This window comes from Pyrgilauda ruficollis, unplaced genomic scaffold (assembly GCF_017590135.1).
Source record: "Pyrgilauda ruficollis isolate IOZ18807 unplaced genomic scaffold, ASM1759013v1 scaffold3, whole genome shotgun sequence".
NCBI lineage: Eukaryota > Metazoa > Chordata > Aves > Passeriformes > Passeridae > Pyrgilauda > Pyrgilauda ruficollis.
The window spans coordinates 22,092,705-22,116,329 of NW_024524377.1; the positions used below are offsets into that span (position 1 = coordinate 22,092,705).

Genomic DNA, 23,625 nt, shown 5'->3' on the forward strand with positions numbered 1-23,625 from the left:
TGCACTAATGATCAAACACTGTTCTTGCCCACATCTCTTTGAAGAGGGTTGCATAACACTAGAGGCAATTTGGTAATGTTATAGAAACTGTTTATAATCTTTCACCCTTTGTGACCAAACATTAGTTTAAACATAAGAAGAAGAAAGGGAGAAGAATGAAACTCTCCAGAAAACATGAAAACTGCAGAAAATTCTCTTAAGTCAAAGAATATCTATTTTTTACAATGTTTATCATAATGTTGTTCATAATGTAGTGAATGACAGCCCTTATTTATTTCTAAAAGCATATCTGAAGATACGATCAACACTTGAAGACGTTAGTGTTCACTGAGCATGCACATCCATGTTTAATGCAGAATAAGAAGCAAAGGAGAAAGTTTCAGGCCTGTTTTCAGGATAATCAATCTTTAGGTTATAACCATAGCCCAGACTCCAAAACAGTTCATCACTGTTTTTCAAGTCTTCCTTGAATGGGACCTGAGCAATCATCAGCTTTAAATGAAATTATAATCCTACTGAAGTGCTACTTTGAACCCATAAAATGAAAGTCTTTCTCTCCTTTTTCAAAATACAGAAGAATCCTAAGAGGTTGTGAACACACTCAAAAATAAACACAATATAAATATGGTGAGGAACAAGCCAAAGACTCAGAAGCTTTTTGATTGCTATTTAAAATATGCAGTTTCACAGAATGGTATACATCAGTCAGTCAAAACCTTTTTATAGAATGTGGTTTAAGATTCTTTTATTGGGAGGAAGTAAAATTAAATATTTTTTTTAATATCAAAAAAGTAAGATCATCTAAACAAACTGTAGGCTGACCACCTGTTCTGTGTCAGACAAAAATTAATTCTCAAATTACAAGGCTAAAATATCTTAAGGCCATACCCCTTTTCTATTAGATTTTTAAAAAGAAATTCAAGTTCCCATTTTTCATCAAACAGAAGCCTTACTGAAGTAATTTTATGAAGAATTCTAGTCTACTATCACAGCAACTAAATAAATAAGAGTTGTACTATGGCAGACACATTTTACACAGATGAGAATAGAGGACTAAGAAGAAGTCAAGAAGAATAACAGAGAAAAGGCTACAAAAGGAATTTTCCCATGAGCTTTTGGCTCTCTGCATGCTATAAACCTTCTCATCTGAGAAAACTCAGATGGTCACATCATACCAAAAATTACCAAGTGAGCTGGGGGTAGGACAGTAAGGGACTTTGCCAAGCAATGACACTGTTTATGCACTCTGGTTGCCTTGATGACAGTACTGCGTTCTCATAGTAAAACAGATTTGAGAGGTTTTCTTTGCAGTGACTATTGAGAGAGGAGAAAGAACTTAATGAACTAGCACTGAGAGAAGCATAACTAAAACAAATACTGAAAGCAGAATCAAGTATTTCTTGTGTATTTATGATTTAGGTACTTCCTGAGAATGCATGATTATTTTCAGTGTTTAGTAGAAGTCTGCAGATAAAATTTATGTTCTTTTTTGTTCCTCTTTAACAGCAAATTTTTAAATATCTTTTTAGTCATGGCCAGAAAAAAATCGTGGAAATATTTAATAGCAGTGGTTTATGTTTCACTTTGTTCTATTTCTACAATGGTTTTTGCGGGGGGAGAGGGGGAGGAAAGGGGATGTTTTCTTATGTAGCAAAAGTAATTAGGTAACTACTCTTTCATGAAAGCTGTGCATGGCAGGACTTTAGTTTTAGAATATCAGCAAAGAAAAATCTGGCACGAAAAAGGGCCAGCATTTCAGCTTTCTGGTCTAACTGTATTATATTGTACATGAAGCTGTCAGGAAGAAAACAACCAGAACAGATGCTGGCATTGTGCTAGCATCAAAATTAAGATGTTTTTCTTTTTACCTTTTTTTCTCATGAATGTAAATAAAACCCAGAATCTGTGAGTGCTTTTGATATGCTTTACTGAGCAGATTCTTACTCATCTTTATAGAGCAGTTGAAGTTTTAATTATTTTGACAACCTTGGTTTTTTGCCCTGAGCTTCAGGTCTGCAGGAATCAGGAATCTCATGGCAAAATTGCTAACAAAAGCACTCTGGAGAACAATGTGACTGGCTTGGAAAGTCCCTTAGCATAGCTGCTTTGGAATTTCAAATCCAACCCAGTTGGCACAGAGGAGCTGTGAAGACAGTCTCTCCCTGAGTTAGACAGAATCCCCTGGGGACTGTGCTTAACAACCCCACCAAGCTAAAACATACAATTTTGTAGAAGGTTTTCACTATCAAATAGAGATAAAACTTCATGAAGCCAATAAAAGATACAAAACAGATGACAAAATAACCTCTCTGTCACATTTCAAGTACCAAGAAATCTAAAAACCACTTTAAAGTAAAATCACCAGGATTTCAAAGTGGGTTAGGCAAGGTTATAAATGAAGGAAACAGGCCTTTCTAACCAAAGTGCAAAGTGTTGGGCAACTTTCACCCAACTACATTTTGCAATTTCTATTACGTCTACTATGTTTATATCTTTATTGTCTTCATTTCCCACTTGAATTGCATTACTGTCCAGAGGTCTGTCTGCATGCAAATTTGTTTTTCTCTCAGAAATGCTCAGTCCCCCCATCTCCTACAGCAGATGTTAAAAATGCTGCAGAACTGAACACAGCACAGCCAGAGTATTTGGCTCCTATTAGGGCTGCAGATCAGGCATCATTGGGTTAGCAGATCATGACATCCCATTTGAGAAATGCTATTCAAAGGACATAAATTTGTTTCAAATTAAGAATTTTTTATTTTCCTTTTCTTACAGGCAGTTGTCCTGTGCTATTTTGATTCATATTCACATTAGCAATTTGTTTCTGCAAATGCTCTCCAGTTTGTTGAATTTTTATTGTGAAATATTTTGAGTAGGAGATAGAGCATCTCTAAAGAGAATAGAGACAATAGACTGTATACACTTGAAACAAGACAAAGTTTTTCTGTCTACTTCAATCAGTTTATAACAGCCAGCCATCACTGTACTCTGCATAAGGTTCCATAAATATTGGGAAAGAAACCCCAACTTTTGTATATCTAGAATGTACCTAAAACTTACGGATGAAACACTTCCCAGGAACAGAGAAACTTAAAACACTTTACATATAAGAAACTATTTTTTATATATTCACTTACCACATCAAAAGAAACACCACTTTACTCAAGGTCAGATACTATCAAAGATTTCCATATTGTGACTCCAGCTTAAATAACAAAAATATTTTGAGATGCCCTTCTCCAAAAGGGCAATAAAAATGGGACATTATTTATTTGTGTTGAGAGGTATTCAAAAGAAAAAGGTTGTAAGAAGATAGACTAAAGACATCCCTAACTAACTCTGTATGTCCTCCAGAGAGAGATTACATACTTTAATTATTACTTGACACATTTTAAATTAAAATACAGTGGAAAAAAAAATCTATGATTCTCAATAATACATACAGGTATAAAAAGTTCAAGTTCTGAACATGTTCTAAATGTCTCTACAGTTTCTTGGCGAGGCTATTTTACTGCTAGGGACAGAAACTTTTGTAGGAGTTGCTAAGGGGCTTATTCTGGAAGGAAATGTGAAATATATTCCATAGTGAGAACATCCTCACAGAAATCACCTGTCAGCTTCCTCTGGTATTCCTAGAGTTTATGACTCCAGTATGCTCAGTAGAAACATTAGTACCAGATGTTTGAAATAAACCAAATATTCTCAAAGTAGAAAATGGGAAGAACTTCAAAAAATAAGGAAGTGCATTTTACACAAAGTGAAGCACACATTTGTAAGCCTGATTTATCAATTCCTAACTTGGCTTTCAACTTTTAGTCTTGCAAATTTATAACTTTCTTTTATCCTAAAAGGCAACTTTATTTTCCAACATCTATAATTTTGTTGGTTTCTGCTCAAATTAAGGAACACTTTTAACTGCAAGTCTTATATATCAAAACTTCATTGACATACTTTAAAGTACAGAAAAATGGACCACTTTTATAAGATTTCAAGGAGGTAAACATCCTGCTCCAGAAACTGCAAGCCACTAGTCATCTTTAATGACCACTTTACAGAAAAGAAAGTCTGACACAATGCTGCCCAGCCTTAATTCACATCTTGTACATTGAAAAAATGAAAAACAAACAAACAGAAACAAATGCAAATCACTCTTTCTACAACTGACAGCACGTTCATCTAGCCAGAGCTAAAAAAAAATAAATATTTGTGAAACTGCAATGACCTGCTTCATGCTGTCAGACAGAAGTTTGGGACCAAAGACAGTTTTACTTACTAAAAACCATTCTTTGCACATTTCCAAAAAAACTAAGTAAAACAAAACATGTTCCTATTTGGACCTGATACTGCACATATGGTATTTCCTGATGCAGTTTGGGTCTGTCTGGTCAAATCTCACGTTTGGTAATACGGGAATATTCTGGATTTTCATAAAGTTGGTAGTCCTTGTAGGAAGTCTTTTATTACTTTGCCAGAAGTATTTCATATGGATTTGTATCAGATACAGTTAATATCTGGCAAATGACACATTGGAATAAAGTGCAGAGGAATTGGTACCCATGTTACTGAGCTCAGAAGGTGCTTGGTATTTCCACACTAATGCAGCAAGACTGCTCCAGTGAAGGGCCATGAGGTGATTGTGGATCAAAGTATCTCTCACACAGGGACTACTGCAGAGCCTGCCTAAGTATTTTTGACATCATGTTCCCTCTAATGTTGAAGATCTGACTTTCAATATTCTTGCCATCACTTTGGAAACTTTAAAGTTAATCGTATTAATTTGTATCATTTTCAGTAAAACTACAATCCTTAAGGAACTGTCTCAAATGCTGAAGAATGTCAGATATGTGCTGCAATGTATGTGACAATCAACTGAATCAGCACAAAGGGTCTTCAGTGATGTTCTGTTTACAAGCTGAGCATTATTTATAAAGGACTTAAAACTCCCTCAGGCCCTCATGAAATTAGTCTGTGAATTCAGTTTTGGAGTTTGTAAAACAATTACATTTGAACTTTTACATATGGATGGGATTTAAACTATTTTAGTTTAGGCTTCCTGCTCATTGCTTCTTCCACCAGATACTCCAGCGGAGGACAAATATAAGAACTGCTCACATGCAGGCCCACAGTAATGACAAGCTGCTCTCTTGGAGATTGCTGGGAAGGAAGCTGTTGCTTGCCAACCAAGCTTCTCCATGTTCAAGAATTCTTCACCAATGGGTAAAGCTATCCATCGAGGTACAGCTGTGTGCAATACATCCAGCATTGTAAGGATTTTCCTGGACAGCTTCCATGTAGTTGTCAAGCAACTTTTCTCATGAGATTTTGGAAGGATTTTTAATCATCTGGGATAAAAGAGTAGGATTAAAGGATGCCTGGCTCAGCTGGTGCTGACAAATATACTGGCATCTGCTGTACCTCCTCCTGAAAATTCTTTTCCAAGGGAACCAGATCAGTAACAGACTGAGCAATAGGGGGAATAAATATGTCTTTCATGGTCTTTGTGGTGAAACCTTATGGAGTTTTGAGATATCCCACTTGAAGAGCTGAGGCCCAGACAGAAGGTTCCCTGTAAGCAGGAAATTAAACATGTCTGTGGCAGGAAACTTCAGAGAGACAGGATCCATGTGGTTTGAAGAGTAAAGTCTCTCTGTTGCCTTGCAAATCTGATGAGTGTTGCAATAAACCTAGTTCTTTTGGAAGGCATCAAGGTAGACACAAAGGAACTGTAGAAGGGAGTCCAATGTCACTTTGTCTTACAAATCTCTTTTGACTGTCACATAGGGTTAGAAGGCTGAATAATAAATTCAATTAAAACTATTTACTGATAAGTACGTATTTGCTTTTATTAATAAATTAATTTTAATAGCTATTTCAATTACTAAAATCTGATAAAAAATTCACATCATTAAAATGGCAGGAGATTTCATAAATTACTTAGGACAATCAACACAGTTTAAACCCCACCAAAAGTTTGCAATTGTTTAAACCTTCCCTCTGTCTGATTTATGGAAGGGTTTTCTTATACATTATGGAAGTTTCTTAATTGTCATGGCATAAGATAATCACAGTCATCTGTTGCTGACTCCTGAAAGAATCACAAAGCTAAGTTTGAAAATAGTTATTTAACCCAATTATTGAGATGTCAGCATGGGAGCCATGTTATATCAGGTCAGATCATTTGAACAAAGTCATTTTGTTTAATTGAATAAATTTAATAGACCTAATTTTTTTTTTAGCTTTCAATTAAGCAGATAAATATACACATGTAGTCTTCCATAAGTATCATGAGGGATGCCATGCAAAAATTAATCATCTGAATATTGTAGTTAAAGCGAGTAAAGCACTATTTTAGACATATAACAAGGGAACCTTAAGTAGATGTAGAAGTGATATACCTCTGCATCTGATCCTGGGGGGATCAACACTGAACACCAGTATCCAACCAGGTGCTCATAATTCAAGGAAGATTTTGAAAAGTGGTTACACAACTGGAGAGAAAATCCATTAATATAAGGGACTGAATGCCTTAGAGTAAAATTTCTTGAGATTAGATATAGATATCTCTACACATATATATATATATGTGTGTGTGTATATATACACATATAAAATAGAGAAGTCTACAGTATCTAGGTAAGGAGCAAAAACTCAAAAGGAGATGTATTTCCATCTAGCAAAGTCATAAAAGTGAATTAATCAAGCTTAAATCAGAGAAAAGAGTACTCGAGCTGTCTTTGTAACAAAAATAATTAAGCATTAAAATAATTTACAAAAATTATGGTAGAATCTCTATTGCTAATCATTTTACCTTTTTTTGTCCCCCTAGAAGATATTGTTTATCTAATAATTATTACTGGATCTGAAATATAGATTTATTCTGAGTAACTATATGTACTCTATTAAAATGAAGTCAAGACAGGTAAATAGATTTATCCCTTTTGTTTGTAAAACCCATCCATGCATAAATTAAACCAAACAAGTATTTGCTTATAAATAAATTACTATACAATCATTTAAACATTCCTAATTGTCATTTGCATGCTTTTTTCAGTTGTAAATTTCTACATAAAAAAAGGATGTGAAAGAAATTATTCTTTCTTTTGGAGCAGCGAAAAACCTCTAAAACCATTTGTAATTTTTTTAAATTACTGCACACTGTGAAATTATAACATTCAGATTCCTTCTGCAGTGTATCATATGAAGTACTGCACCATGTATATGACAAAGGTAATATTAACAATAGTGCACTATTTCTCAATTGGTCTTCACACAGAGCAGCGCCAGTCTCAAGAAATATGTAGCATCTGTCCCAGCAGCTGGGCTAAAGCTTGTGCAGAGCTACATGGCAGCGCTTTAAAATTAAACTATTCACATTAAAGAAATGTTATTTTGCAAACTGATTCAACAACTGTTGCATACACCATACTTACTCAAACTTTTGATTACATGCCCTTAAAGAAAATAATTTATGAATATGTCCAGGTTGCTAACTAACTTGCTTCAAACTTCTTTACAAATGTGACATTAATTAGTGCATTGGCCAAGAAACCTGAAATTGTAGATCCAAAACCACTACATTTTTTTTATATTTAAATGAAATTTGATTATCATTCCATGTACTGCAGACATCTTAATTTTTTTTTTTCCATTGGTAGGACAATCAAAGTAAAAATAACTCAGTGTTCGATCCAAATCAGTGTTGGACAAAATGTTTATTTACCTTGCATTAATTGATACTGTGAAGCCCTGTGTCAAGAGTTTTCAACCCTTTTCAACAGTACTTTTTTCAACAGTAGAGTTTTCGACAGTATTGTCTTATGCACAGTTTCCTCAACTTCATTAGACTTATAATGACTTCTAGTGGGCACAGTATTTGTAGAATCACATTTTTACTCAAGTAAAGAAACACCTTGAAGGAAAAAACATATTATTATAGAGAAATCAAACTCTTTTACCAAACCAGTTTGCAAGTTTCTATAAGAGCTTATTTGACAATCTTTGAAGGCCACTTCACATAAAAGTTTCAGACATCTGTGCTGCAGCCTACAAAATACCAAAATAGATTAATGGATCTGTCCAGGACCTACAGAACACCTTGGTATGGTGATGATAAAAATCCAGTTAATCTAGTCACTCTATATTCTGTGAATATTCACTATACAAAACAAGGATAGTTTCATGTATGAGCATCTCCCCTTCTCTTGTTTTAAGTCAGTTTTATAGAACAGCAGGTATGCTTTTAAACATCTAAACATGAAGAATTTGCAATGTATGCAATCTATGCTGTTCCTTTACTAGTTTGTATTTCAATTTCATAAGACACTTCTCCAGGCTGTCTTCAGCATGGTTAATTAATTTTACTTTCACTTCTGAATTTAATCACAGCTTATTTACCAGCAGAATAGATGCAAATTTGCAATTAGTGTGTTAGCCCACACTAAGTTTAGCTGGAGTCACATTCCATCTTTAAATGAGAGGTGGTAACTCCTGGCTTCATTGCCCATGTGAGCACTTCTTCCAGTGCCAAGTCAAACATTAATTTCAACCTCCTTTGGCAAGTATTTAAACTAATTTATTTGACTGCACTGTAATGGAGCACTTACTGCTGCTACTGGGCTCCCTCTGGGAGATAATTCCTAACAGCAAAGACACAGTATCCACCATATTGTCCTCCTGGTCTTTTGACTGGAGAATTGGTTCTACCTTTTAGCTTTTGCTCAGTACTGCAGTCCTGATTTATTTTCTCCATCTGGTAGGTGAGATTTAGTACATACATAATGTGTGATATAAGGTATTCTTAGACATGACTATGGTCTTCAGGTCACAGTAATCTGGCATGCAGTAGGAATCTAATGAATCTGAGAGACAAACTGAAATGACCTGCTGAATTCACCTACTGATAATAGTCACAGAGGCAGGTCTTTCCATTGCTATTTGAGATGCTACAGGAGAAACAAATCACAGTGGGTGGAAAGCAAAATGGTGCCAACACCACTATCCCTTCAGTCTGCATCTGGTAAGTCTTAGCCCATAAAGCCATCTTGATGCTGTGGACATCCACCCTGATGTGTTCCTCCCAAAGAAAGCTGGCCAGAACTGCCACTCAGTCCAGGAAGTCTGCCAGGGATGTCCCTCCACAGTTCAGGAGAGCAGCAGGAGGGCGTGTTTCAGTGTGACATTTCCTGGAACAATGGACTTCATCAAGATGAATATAGAGCATGGATTGAGGAAATTAGCTAACTAGTGAAGGCTGCAGTTATACCAGCAACCACATGAGACTGCCTACTTATGCCAGTGTTCTGCCTTCACTGCAAGTCCGAACACTCAAATCTTCTAGTAAGAGGAGTGATTCATGCTGGTGAGAAAATTCACACCTCACTCTTCTGCTAGGAGGAGTCAGTACAAGATAGTGGTCAAAATGTTCTTCTGCCTGAGGCACGTGATCCATTCTCACTGTGCTGTTCCCCCTTGGTCCCTGCTGCTGGCACTGCCAGACACAATCCTCAAAGCCATGAAGCAATCAGCAGCACAGCAAGCATTCTATCTCCTACTAAAGGCCCACAAGAGATGAATATGCAGACAAATGGTGTCAGGCAAAGAGAATGGAAATATATAGAGCCACTACAGCAGAGACGAAATAATGAAGCAAATTTACAAAGCACTGCCAAGATGAGTAAGTACAGAAAATGGCAAAAGCACAGAAAGATAATGAGACCAGAGCTCTGAGGGTTTTTTCAATAAAATAACATGGCAGAGCACATTGTTGGAGACTAGTTGTTTCAAGAAGTGGAGATAATTACAGAGGGAGAGAAATGATGGACCATTATTTCAGTTGTATGCACAATAATAAAAATATTATAGGAAAGTGCAAACAAATTCTGCTCAAAATTATGAAATCTTGGAGCCTAAAGTTGTAAGAAAAGGAAGGAGAAAGCAAGGAGCAGAAGAAACAGATTGAGAATAGGAATTAAATCAGAAAAGCTAAGGCATAAAGTGAAAGAAACTAACATGGACTCACATAGGCAAAGCCTGATGAAATTCACTATGGCATAACTGAGGAATTAACTGAACGTTGCTCCATCATTAATTAGAGCTTCACAAACTAATAGGGAGAGTTTTAGAGGGATGAGGAAAGGCACATATCTTTGGGGAGGTAAAGAAGTACATGGGAAACATATCTGTCTCTTTGCCTGTGATTCACTGAAAGAAAAAACACTCATAGCTAATAAATCCATATATAAGAGCATACATGTATAAACATAATAAAATACAGCCAAAATGAATTTGCCCAAAGTGAATCATGTCAAAATGCTTTTATTTTCTTCTTTGCTAAACTAACTGGTCTAATGTGTAAGGAGGAAGTGCTTATGTAATATATTGATTTCAATAAAGTCTTTCCTGCTGTCCTAATGAGACACTCTCATAAAGAAAGAAAAGAAACACAACTTTATGAAATTACCTAAGATGAGGATAGGTCTCTGGTTGAATAAATGATTAGCAACGGTTCACTGCCTAAGAAGAAGCTGGGTACTATAAGACCCAGCTCAGATCCATTGCATATTCTCTTAAATAAAGAAATAAAGCTCAGTGGTCAGAGATTATGGAAGATACCAGAAGCTTCCAGAATGGATAAAGCTCCCAGAATGGATAAAGTTGCAAGTATATAGGAGGTTAGGTAAATATTTCGTCTGATATAACACTCCTCATGACACAACAAAACATTTAATATAGACAATTAAAAAATGTTTTAGAAAGAGGATGGAGGCAATGGATGAGGCAGCAACAATGCAGAAAATAATGTGGAAAGTATATTGAGAATGATAACATGAGTTAGAATTGATGATAACACAAAAATGAAAGTCTTAGCAAGGTGATCCAAGAAAGAGCTGTGCATACAATAGCACATACCATTTTTCCAATATATATGCCCCAAATAATTTGTTTGCCCAACCACTCTGGGTGAAGAACCTTTTTCTAATATCCAACCTAAACCTTCTAGTGTCCAATCCAACACAATTTCAGGCCATTCTCTCAGGTCCTGTCATGGTCACCACAGAGCAGAGATCAGTGTCTGCCCCTACTCTTCCCCTCACAAGGAAGTTGTAGCTGCAGTGAGGTCTCCCCTCAGACTCCTCATCTTCAAGTTGAACACATCAAGTGACCTCAGTCACCCCTCATACAGCTTCTGCTCCGGACCCCTTCCCATCCTCATGGCCCTCCTTTGGACACTGTGTAAAAACTTTGTACCTGTTTTATATTGCGGTGCCCAAAACTGCCCCCAGCACTGGAGGTGAGGCTGCCCCAGTGCAGAGCAGAGCAGAGTGAGACAGTCCCCTTCCTTGCCTGGCTGGAGATGCTGATGTCCCTGATGTCCCCCAGGACACACTTGTTCCTCCTGGATGCCAGGGCACTGCTGGCTCGTGCTCACCATCGATCAGGACCCCCAGGTCCCTTTCCATGGTGCTGCTCCCCAGTCTCTCACTTCCCAGCCTGTCCCTCCAGCCAGGGCTGCCCTGTCCCCAGTGAAGAGTACTGAAGAACTGGATTCGTTTTCTCTAGCAAAGAGATGACTGAAAGCAGAGAGGCACACATGGGAAAAGTTTTTATTAAGAAGCTGATGAGCAACCACTCCTTCATACACTGAGGAAACAAACATTTCAAACTGGGCATGCTTTTCAGCCTATCTCACTGTAGTGCACAGACTATGCAGAGAAGCTGAGTCAGGAAGTAGAAGCAGTCAGCAGCAGAACAGAGCTCAGCCTGTGCCAAGACATAGACTTCAGGATTCCTAAGGAAACCTTTATGTAGTCAGGTTTTACATCAGGTAATAGAATCATTAAAACTGTTTTTCACATTCCATGAGGATGGAATGTAAAAAGGGAGCCCAGGCAACACAACAGTACATTTTAATTTAGGCCCTGAAGGGACAATCATTCTGGCTAGATCAGTCATGTTGAAAATAGTTTAAAATCTCTATACATTTTTTATGGGAACTTGGTAATTTATTTCTGCTCAGAACAACACCAAAATACTGTTAATTATTTGGAAACAATACCTCAATTATTGAGGTATAATATTAATTTAATTTTAATGAAGCTTGTTATAGCACTGAAATACTTTCTCCAGCATTAAGGAAGCTATTAATTTGGTTCACAACAATGTTTTAAAAATTCCTTGTAATTGTCCATCATCAATAGAAAAGGTTACTGCAATATCTTAGTTTTACACCAATGCATTTTACCTGTTTTACATAAAATGAAAGTTCCAGTCTGTGTCTGTGCAAAGGCACCAGAAAACACGTCTAGTTTACAAATGAGATGTTAACAGGATCTGTTCTAGTCATGAGAGGTAAATTTTCTAAAGTTAGGGAATTCATAATTTAAGAAAAATAAACTCAGCACAAAATGTTTCTCAGTTGATGCCCCCAGGAAATCAAACTACTTTTCTCAAAAAGTAAACATACTCAAAAGTACATAAATCCCATAACAATCACCATGACATAGCAAGAGGAACATCCTTTAAGGTCTGATCATTTGCTGAAAGTTTTTGAGCTCCAGCAAGCAGAATGGCAGTACTCAAGAACAGAATCATAGAAAAAAAATATCATTTAGGTTAGAAAAGACCTTTAAGATCATTGAGTCTAATTGTAAACATAATACTGCTAAGTCCCACTCCACCATGTCCCTAAGTGCCACAATTTCAGATTCAGGCTTAATTTCTGTGTTGGGCAATGTTTCAAATATTAGATGAAAATCTGGATGAAAGCCATCTATCACCATTTCTGGTGATCAGGAAATTGCTTTACCTAATTTTTGCAAGCTGAAAAAACCCACAACTGCACCAGAATCTACTTTGTGAGTGAATTTTTCAGATCCCTTAAAGTACCTTGAAAATCAGATATTTTTGACAACAAGAAATATTACAAAGCTCACTCATGCCAATTAAAAAATGACTCAGCAACTCATCTTGCAATGCCTCTTGAATTCATCATTACCTCTAGAAAAGTTTGCTTAAGAATAGTACAAAACAGCACACTAGCAGTGTCCCAAAGAGACTATCAGGCCAACATTAAATATTCAATATATTTCAACAGTGTCAGTCTCTGTAGTTACCTACAGATAACATGGAGTAATTACCACAATTTATTAGGGGATGAGTAAGAATATAAAACTGAGAATTACCACATTCCCATTCATTTCTTTGTCAGCTCACCACCTGCTTTTCTTTACATTTCCACATTACTTATTATATTCTGTTACTCATTCTCTTCTTTTAATTTTCCTTTAATTTCATTTTTCTCTTTTCCTTTTTTCTCACCTATTTGTTTGGGTTTTTTTGGCTTGAGATTATTTCTATAAAGTTTCTCATCATCCTAAATTTCTATAAAGTTTTTCCCTTTCTCAATTCCAAAAACTCCTACCCAACTTCTCAGTGTTACTCTGGCACTAAAGCCACGGATTTTCATATTCACATGTTCACCACAGTCATCATCAAGTTCAATTCTGATGCTGACACATTTAAAATTCTGACTTTCATCTGCAGGTCTGGGAGTGTCTGCAAGGTCCATCTAGAATGAAAGGGCCAGAAAACAGCAGCTGTTAAAACAGAAGCATGAGTGTAAACAGCATGTGAGGATGGGATACACAAATCTCTGAGAAAGGGGGTTTTCACAAAACTCCCCAAGTTGAAGAGAAAAATAACTAAACATTATGAATTATAAAGAGATTTCTGACTTGGAAAAAACCTATATAGATGAAGTACAGCAGCAGGAAAAGCCCTTGCAGTGGTAACAGCAACACTCCAAACCTGGTTTGACGCTCGCAGAAGTTACCCTGCAGTCATCACACGCCCTGCATTGGTGCAAGCTTGTGGGGCACCCCGTGGCTCCCGAGGCAGCAGTGGGCACGCCAGCACTGACAAAACCATCTCATTGCAAGATTTGTGGAGGTAAGGAAATGAGATTTTTCAGACTTGACTTGCTTATGCCATGCCCCATCTTCTGACTGGTCCCCTTTCCTATGTCCATTCCCACGTCATTTCCCACTTACAATCACCAGCTATTTCTTCAGCCTTTCCCAAGACCCACATCTCTTCCCCTGCCACTACCAGTATGCAGTGATCATGTCCCTTTGGAGCCAGCAAGGCTTGACTGCTCTTTCATTTGTAACTGTGAAATGATCTTCACCTTTAGCACAGGCAACATGCCACCACCTAACGCAGAAACTGATGCTTTGGGAAAGCAGAACTGGGTACTCTTACCGGGTGATTTAAACCTATGACTTTCCAGAAAAGAATAATGCAAGCGAGGAGTGAAAATAAATCTCTCCACCAAACTGAAGGCTACAAGGTCTGTGAAACAGGAGTGGCTCCAACCTTTTGCTACAGCTCCTTTTCCTATCACCTTGAAAATACTAATCACTGCAACTCTGCAGTGGGCCAGTACTTCTCATCATATCAATTTACAGTATATCTTCTTCACTCATGGGCCTTGTCCCAAGGAAGTGAAGAACACAGCATAACAGTTATTTTATGGCTTTTAGGCCTGACTAAACAGATTTCTGAGAGAAATGTACAAAAAAATTTGCTCACCAAGGAAGAAATTTTATTCAGCCTCAGACCTCAATAGAACTACTTTTTCAGACCAACCTCTTTCTCACTGGAATTTATAAGTCAGCTGTTCTAAGGTACTGCCATCTAAAAAAAAAATATTAACAGTTTAAATCAACACAATTATGTAGTATTTTGGGGCATTTACCCATCAGTTTAGCCATTAAAGCTACACAGGAAGAACTAGAAAGGAGCACATAGGCAGAAAAGACACCATCACTAGCAGGAAGGCCATGGCTATGAACTGTGTGCATGATTGCAAAGCTGCAGCAAAGTTTGTCATTAGGGCAAGGGGCAATCAAGAAACAGACTGATTTCAGGGTTTCTTGTGGCATTGTGTTTTTATATTCCAGCCTTTCCTTAGAGCATGAAGTAAAGGACAACTGTATCTTCTCTTCCCTGCCCACCTTCCTCCTACACGACAGGAGTAAACTGTCATTCATTAAACTAATATGTTACATTAATTTACAATTAAGCTATCACCAGGAATAATTATGTATAAGGTATATGCACTATAATTGCAGTTCACAATTCAATATTCAACTCTCTAAGTTCCCTATACATGTTTATTCCCTACACACAGTATAAAGATAATTTGGAGCACCTGAAGGCTGCTAAAAATAAAGGGAGAAAATACATTTTTTTTAATAAACTTCTAAGCAGATAAAGTCTGCAACTTTCTATGCTGCCCATAGGTTCTTCTTTACAAAGTTGCTACTTCTTCATCTGTTATTCTGATTTGGTACCTTTCCACAGACATAAATTGAAAAGGTGCCAACACCTATACCTTGTGTATACCTATGCTATACACAAATATGCCTGTTCAGTACGTACTATATCGACACTAGAGCATAAAGAGAGTAAGATAAAACTCACAAGTAGGAAAAAAATCTGTTACCACAGTATAAAGATGTATCTCTTGTACTTGGTAAAACTCCTGAATATTTCAAGCATTCAGGAGAGGAAAAGAATTTTTAAAAAGGAAAGAAGGAGAAGCCAAGTAAGTGTATTACTCTGATGGTTATTTTTTTCTAGAAATGACATGTTAGTATATTTTTTCAAGGAGAAAAGAGTCTCTAGCAAAAACTTTAAATGTCTAGAAGTTGCAGAATATTTTATTATTGTTTACTGTATTTATACTTAAAACTCAAACATTACTGATATGGGTTGTTCTTACTCCACAAATTACAGCAGTATAAACATTTTCTAGAAATCAGGTGTCTGTAAACAATATTCTGTACTGTATATAACTACCTATGTGCTCTGTGGTGGTGTAGAAATAGTGCTGGAATAGTTTCTGCCAGTTGATTACAGTAGACAACAGCATTTAGTATTTAAAACCAATCTTAGTGTAAAATAAAATAATGAATCAGCTACATATATATTGAGGGACTAGGGACCAAAGGACTGGACTGTGGCATTTCTTAGTGAAGGAGAATTCAAAGTTCCAGAGAGATCTGGAACTTTGAATTAATTGCAGTTAATACAACAGTTAGTTGTGTTAATTAATTATTTAACTGCAGTTAATACAGCATTTGTAAATGTAAATGAGCAAAGGTACTGGCACAGCAGCAGCAGCACGAGGAGCTCTTCTCACATGCAGACACCAGAGAGAAGGTGACACCAGAGCTCCCTGAGGAGCAGGAAAACTGATGGGTTTCACCTTATTCTCTCTCTGGCTTTTAGCACTGTCAGCCCCTATTTTCCTGCTCCTCTGGCTCAAAGGGAAAACACATGATCCAATATTGCATGAAACCACAGAAAATGTGCAGAACAAAAGAGAAAATGTGCAGAACAAAATTTTGAAGCTAACGCATTAATACTGCTTAAACACACTACGAGCCTTCAATCAAAGACATTACACAGCAAGGACAAATTCTTTGTTATTATCAAGCTCTCTTTGATCTGGAAATCTCAAAGCCCATGGGTTTCTTGAACTATTTCCAGGCTTTTGTGGACCGTACCAAGGCAAAGACACCCAAAGAACAACATATATTGTGACACTCTGATCCTTTTGCTTCCATTTAGAGACAAGACCAGAAAGGCCAAAGTCATACAACCCAACCCACTCCCTAAAGACTGAAACAGAGTGCAGAAAAATGTTAGCTTCAGTATAAGTTTTGATTAATGACCATGTAGATTAATATTTTAACAGAATTAATAGAAATTTGAGCACTAGCACACCTACTATGTCATTTAATCTTTGCAGTTAACTGAAAAATTTGTTCATAAAGTATATTTCATATGGCTTTATTCAGTTCAATTTGAAATGTAGGAGCCATGAGGCTCCCATTGCTTTCTTTGAGAAAGCTGATTTGTTTACTGTTTGAATTAATTTCACCGTATCCAGTCACAGCAAATATGCTCAAGATGCTGTTCTTAATAAAAACAGGGAATGTCCTCAGTAATTTATGTTAGCATTAAAATAGCCAGTGAATATCCAAGCTACAAGTTCTGTTGAAATATATCTTTGCATGTAGCAGATTCTTCCTTTTATATTAATGAATGCAGGAATCTGTAAGTATTTGGCAATCTTTTCTGATGCAATTAAAAAATTTAATCCTAATTGATGTGCTTTAGTACTTTAGTAATCAGTTCAATGTGATTCATCAGCTTGGCTTTTTTTTACACAGTTATATTTCTGAATTAATTTAGTTATTTCCAAGCACTGCTGGGTATCAAGTACCAAACACTACACTTAGTTCCCACTATTTTCGTATTTTTATTTCTTCAAGAATTCAGAACTTGCAAAAAATTTGTAAATAAGTCAGAAATATCTTCTTGTCATTGAGTTTCTCATCTTGACACATAATACCCATCCCACTCTTATATAGAGTATTGGCAATATTGAAAGGATAATTTTGAATAAATATTTAATTTTTCCATTACTGGAAAAACAACAAGTAAAAGTACAGATCCATTGTAAATGCAACTTTGCTAAGTAGGAAGATACTTATAGGTACTTACTGAGTTCTAACTTAATTCCCAAGAAAGATGTATTTTTAAAGAGTGACTAAAATTAGTGTTGGCTGTCATCAAAACATTGGTAAATATAAATATATATCAAACTTCGGAATTCTTTTCTCTTCTTTTCAAGGAAAAAAATTGATAGACTGTTGATTCAGTTAGCTTAATGTAAGATTTGTACCCAGTAAAACCATTTCGTTTATATGGACAAAAAAAATGACAGGATTCAAAGGACTGAGATTAAATCTTCACAATTCTTGCATGAGAGCACTTTTTCACTAGGGAAATATTTTCCAAAGTCATAAGGAAAAAGAACATGCATTTAAAAACCAGCTCTTTAATACAGGATAGTATCTGTATTTACTGTACATGATACAATCTTTATGACATACGGAGATTGTTTTTCTGTTCGAGCCACCTAAAATATTATGCTGGTCTCGACCTTGGAAACATTTCTTAAGCATTTACTGTAGTATTACAGGGATCTTTTGCCAGAAGAGTCACTGCAGAGCCACGGACTCTTTGGGGGCTTTCCATATTAGGGGTTTTCTCACTCTGGATTAAGCATGCCAACAGTATTTAGTTGCCATTCTGTATTTAGAACTGATTTGATGGAATGGAGTTTGCTAAGAAATGTTGAAACTTCTTGTATTTCATTGACTTAAGTTCACTCCCACAAGACAGTTTAGGGAAACATCCATTAAGAAAGCTGTTGCAAACTATCCAGTACTACACCAGCTACAGTAGATTTCTATAGCACATTACCAAACATTAGGAAATATGCATTTATTCACCCACAGTTCTACTGGCCCCAAAAGACTGTGAAGAGTGTGCATTTTGAAAATTTTTTTAATTACAGCTTATAGGATAATTATCACAGATCCTTGGAAATAGTTACTGATATTCAAACAATTATATTCCTAAACTATTAACTTAAATAAAAATACATCACTTGAGGAAAATAGCAAACATCTCTTAATTGTCAGTCAAAAGCTTTCTGTGAAAGAACTTTTTAGCTCCTCTTTACTGAAGTGCAAAATGCTTAATTTAATTTATTATATAAATTGCATAGCAGATACACACAGGAGATTCAAATTTAAGGTTAATAGTTATGTCATTTAAATTCCATAGTAACCTTTTAGTGTCCAGATTCTCCTTCTGCCCTGCCACTCTAATAGTACTGAAAGATTTCTCCACATCTAAGGTTAGTAGGACATAATCCTGGCACAACTACCTGTCTGAACATACTCTGGAGCCGTAATGCCAGCTATTACTGCACTCCCATCAGTAGTAGTGATCCAATAAATAAAAATCCTGTATTTACTCTGGGACCAGGTATAACCTTATATTTATTTGTCATATCAACACTGTGGTTCCAATATCCTACTGATGTCACCCAGTAAGAGTTGGGTTTTTGTTAAAGTTGTCACCAGCCATAAACAGAAGTGTGAACGATTGAAGATTTGTTTAATCTTCCAGCCTTATTTCTAGCAGTTTGAGAAATATTATTTCCCACTCAATGTCATTTGGCCTGAAGCTAGGACTTGATAAAAGAAAGAAAGAAATACCCTGTGGTAGGAAGTACAAGTAAACTAGATCTAATCCTGATCTGTAAAGGAACTCTGCAATTTACATTAAAATAGAAAATAATCAGAAAAACATTTCAGATATCAAATTAATATGCAGAAGATGCTTTGAAGAATCACCTCACTAAAATTCCAACTTCTTGCTCTTTAGACTTGAACCATTACTATCAGAAGTGTCTTACAGATCATTTAGACTTTAAGCACTTGTCTGCACATCCCAGCAAGCAGGCTTTACTCTGAAAGGTGTATAATTTCAAGTATTAAAACTCTGCTTTCCAGACAAAACCAGCAAAACCAGCCAAGAACCATGTTCCACTTTTAAAGTTTTATAATTCCAGAATACACTGAGGGGCTTTGGAGCTGTAGGAAAACAGAACACACAAAAAAGTTTTCAAAAGCTACTCTGCCTCTCTTTCATAATAAAGACAATCCCACACAAAACTTTAGAGAATGCAGAGGACAGAGAGGAGAAGAAAAATAACTTTTATAAAGTCTCAGTATAAGTGGAAAAAAATTAAATTCTGAGAACCAAAATCACCTAATATGTTACTAGCCTATGCAATATTAAACCCTTTATCTTCAACAACTTTTTGTGCGCTTGCATACGAACTTTAAGTTAACAAATAGGACCAGAGAGTAAAGTTCATAACATTTTCAGTTCAAAGTAATAATAGCATCACTTACCTAAAGATTGGTCTTTGGAGATGCTTTTTCTTGATTGTAACACAATCATCCATTTAAAGCGGGGGAAAAGACTTCTTCCAGCAAGTAACTCCAAAAAAACCCAGGGAGTAATCGGGAAATTTGTTCTTAGCTACTGTGCTGCAGAGAGCACACAGAATGGTATTTTGGTGCTGGGGGAAGCCTCCCTCCCTCTTTCTGACAGTGGAGCAGAAAAGGGCCATAGAGGCCACATAAACCAGGCACAGCCGTGCGCTACCAAACCGGGCAGGCTGAGCACAACTGGAGTCAAGTTGATCGAAGTGCAGAACTGCACTGGATTCCTTTCAACAGTGCAAGAAAAGGGGGGAGCTCTGCCAAGTGCTACCCAGGTAAAAATTTGTTAGATTATCCCAGCCATGAGAGCACTTCTTACACATACTGGTCAAAGTCTTAAATGCAGAGTCACTCTCTCTCTCTCTCTCTAAAACACACTGTTCCGAGGCTCAACTTTTTTTTCTTCAAAATAAAAGTTGTGCAGCTGTTTCAGCATTCCCATGCGAGTACCTCCAGAAAATTTGCTCTGGTAAAAAAAAAACTGTATACAAATTAATGAAGATGGATGGATCTGGTCTGTAAGGCTGGCTCTATTTCAAGAGATTGTAATTATTTTACAATCTGGCTTTTATTCACTCTGGATGATGTGTGGATATAACTATGCAAATTAAAGCACTGCTCATAATTTTTAGCATACATAACCTAATGACCTAGAATTGGCTGAAGCAGAATATGGTGTTTGCAGCTGGTAGGACCACAGCTACATGAACAAAACCAAAGCGACATCAGTGAGGAAAACAAAATGACCGAGTTCAGATAGTGTCAGTAGCAAACTGTTACTGCTTGCAAGATAAGATTTCAACATAGATCCAAACTGAAAATCTTACTCTGACATCACGCTGACATAAATCAGGAAGAATTCAACCGCAGCGAGCACAGGCTGTAAACAAAGCCATAAAGCAGAAGCGGCTGCCCGCGGTTCCCAGCGAACTGAAGTCATGAGGGCTTCAGGTGAGACCCACTCACCTACAGGCGTCACAGGGCTCACAACAAACCTGTGCTGGCACGGGTCCTGATGGGAAACGCGGAACCCAGCCAGAGGAGCGGCAAGGCAGCGGCACAGCCTGGAGCAGTGTGCCCCCTTCCTGCCAGGCAGGGCCGCTCCTGCCGCGGGCTCGGCCCCGCATCCCGCACCGCAGCTCCCGTGCGGCTCGGCTCCTGCAGAGCGCTCAGCGCGGGCGACGAGGAGCTCCTGACACGGGGCAAGCAGGATCAGGGTGGCTGGGATTCTTCGGCAATTGCAGTAGTGGTTGGGGAGAGGAGGAGAGGGGCAGATTCACACAGTTAAGTGCGTAACACTGGCAATATCAAAGATAATGGAGCAAGAAGTGTCTTAGGCTGTATATGCCTATGAAAGGTCCCATTACTTTATGCAGAAAGTATTATTCAATTAACAATATTTTCATTAAATAACTCTATATAGCAGAGAGATAACACATATTCTATTAATATGTATTTTCACGAAGGAACACCTAGGAGTTAGGTGGGTTTTATTGAAAAAAGTAAAGTGTCTTCCTAGAGGTAAAATATATTGCTTTTACAAAAGAGTGATGGTCAAGTTTGGTTAGCCTGAAAGGACCCAGTAAGTGATCTCCACACCATATAAAACTATTTTCTTGACACAGCCATGGAGCAACTATCTAAACAAAAAATTAGCAAACTGTCATCAGCAGTTATTTTGTGTAGTTCAGTTTCACCTCCCCCACTATTTCTATTCCTCTGAGAAGCAGACAGAAATACATCTTCACCAGGAAAACAATTACCTGTGTCAGACTGAAAGATCCTGAAGGATCTGAAGATCTTTATTCAACAATATGCAGTGTTCAGAGTGTTGTCATATTTTTAAAGACCTTCATCTAGTCATCATCTCATTTGTTCTTGTCTGCCAAGATTTACTATTTCCTTCATACAGTTTTCTTGTTCTGGGTCTCAGAATTTCAAAATAATTTGCTACTTTTTGAAGAGTGCTCACTCACTGATAATACACAAAGCTAAAAATCTCAAAGAAATCTCCCTTTTCTTTCTGTTTCACATTATGTGCATATATTGCTACACTTCTGTTACTTAGAGGGATTTTCTGTAGCTAAAAAAATCCAGAAAGTTACAAGAAAGAAAAAAAATTCTCTAAATTCTCAATGAAAGCTGTACCAAATATGTTTCCACTGAACTCCCAAACCTTTTATCTAGCAGTTTTATTGGGCCTGAAAGTAGCCAACATCTTAAAAGCAAATTTTTCTGTGCCAGCTTCTATGTACATTGTTGTTCATGGGACTTTCATTCAAGAATGGTTTAAAAAAAAGGTACTATTAATAGGAAATGCTAACATAACTTTACTTTAATTACATTGGTTTTCATCTTCCAAAGAGCCATTTTTGACTGTTTTTTTCATGCAACACAGCAAATACCCACTGATTTGTTTATAACATTCAGAAATCATTTCTACATGTTAAATAAGTATTCACACAAGCCCTTTGACAGAGGGCATTTCAGAAACACGTGCTAGATTGACTAGACTCAGGCCTGAAGCCTGAGTCCCCCTGGAAAAATAACATCTATAAATTTCACCACTCTTTGCAGATAGCAGAATTGGAGCATATGGGAGTAATACTACTCCAATCTGTAGAATATATGTACTGCAAATTGTAGGCTATGCTGGACCTGATACACAGAATGCACTGAAGAGCTGCACTTTAATCATAATGAGGAAGTGTAATTATAGTGAGCTTTTCCTTGAAAGCAGTATTCTAATTTTAAAAAGTCCTCTTTAGACAAGCTTCATCATAATTCTTACTTTGAGCTAATCTTTTTAGGATTAATTAGAATGGTAAAAATCTATTTAAATTATGCTCTAGAGATATCTTATTTAATTTTCCAACACTGGAAAACATCGAAGTTAAACATCAAGTAGAAAACATCTATTTTTTCTCAATTTATTTTCCAATTATTGCTGTTATTGTTTGCCCATCACAACCATAACCACTGCTCTACATGATGCAAGTTATTGTATTTCATGTCCCATGCATATATTAATGTGGACAAAGACTTTTTGGTCCAAAACCTTGTGATACTTTTACCACTCACAGAACTTGAGCTTTCCGAACTTCAGTATCTATAGCAATATTTAAGTAATTTGATATTTAATACTATGTCTCAGGGCAAAAGACTACATATGAGTAGAACTCAAAACATTCTATTCTGCTTGTTCTAATGCCACATATTTCTTATTGATCTGTAGCTCTTTGCCAGAAGTCTAGAAATGCAATTATTTCTCCTCCATTGATTTTAAAGCTGTGGGCAATTAAGATGGTAAAATTAAGAACCAGTAATCTGTATGTGTCAGGGCACTTGATGCTTTCTACTTGCCAGCTAAAATACCTTCTGGCCATGAAGATATGTGTAAACATTGCTGGTTGGGGTTAAGACCTCTTCTACTTCTGTAGAAAGACACATAGATGGGAGAATCAACACAAAGGGGAGACAAAGAAATTATGAAGGAATGATCAACCACATATGTGAAAAAAAAATTACCTTTACAAAAATGCTGGAATATCAGTGAGAAAAATAACTGGCAAACTGTTCTGTAAGAGTAGTAATTCTATCAAAGTAGAAAGATAATTTATCTAAGCAGCTTGCTGTCTCAAGGCCAGCACTATTCAATATTTTCTTCAATGGTTTGGATGGAGAAAGG

The 23,625-nt window shown here is 36.7% G+C and overlaps 1 protein-coding gene across 3 annotated transcripts in view; it reads right to left on the reverse strand.

Moving 5' to 3' along the window:
- The window catches only part of PDE1A (phosphodiesterase 1A), a 130,351-nt gene extending 110,115 nt beyond the window's left edge, over positions 1-20,236 (reverse strand). For all 3 annotated transcript variants that reach the window (XR_005955564.1, XR_005955563.1, XM_041472848.1), the window contains exon 1: positions 19,845-20,236. Coding sequence is in view for 1 of the 3 variants with exons in the window: in XM_041472848.1 (XP_041328782.1) it covers positions 19,845-19,897 (53 nt within the window). In the remaining 2 variants the exon portion in view is untranslated. The remainder of the gene's footprint in view (positions 1-19,844) is intronic.
- Between the last annotated feature and the right edge of the window lie 3,389 nt (positions 20,237-23,625).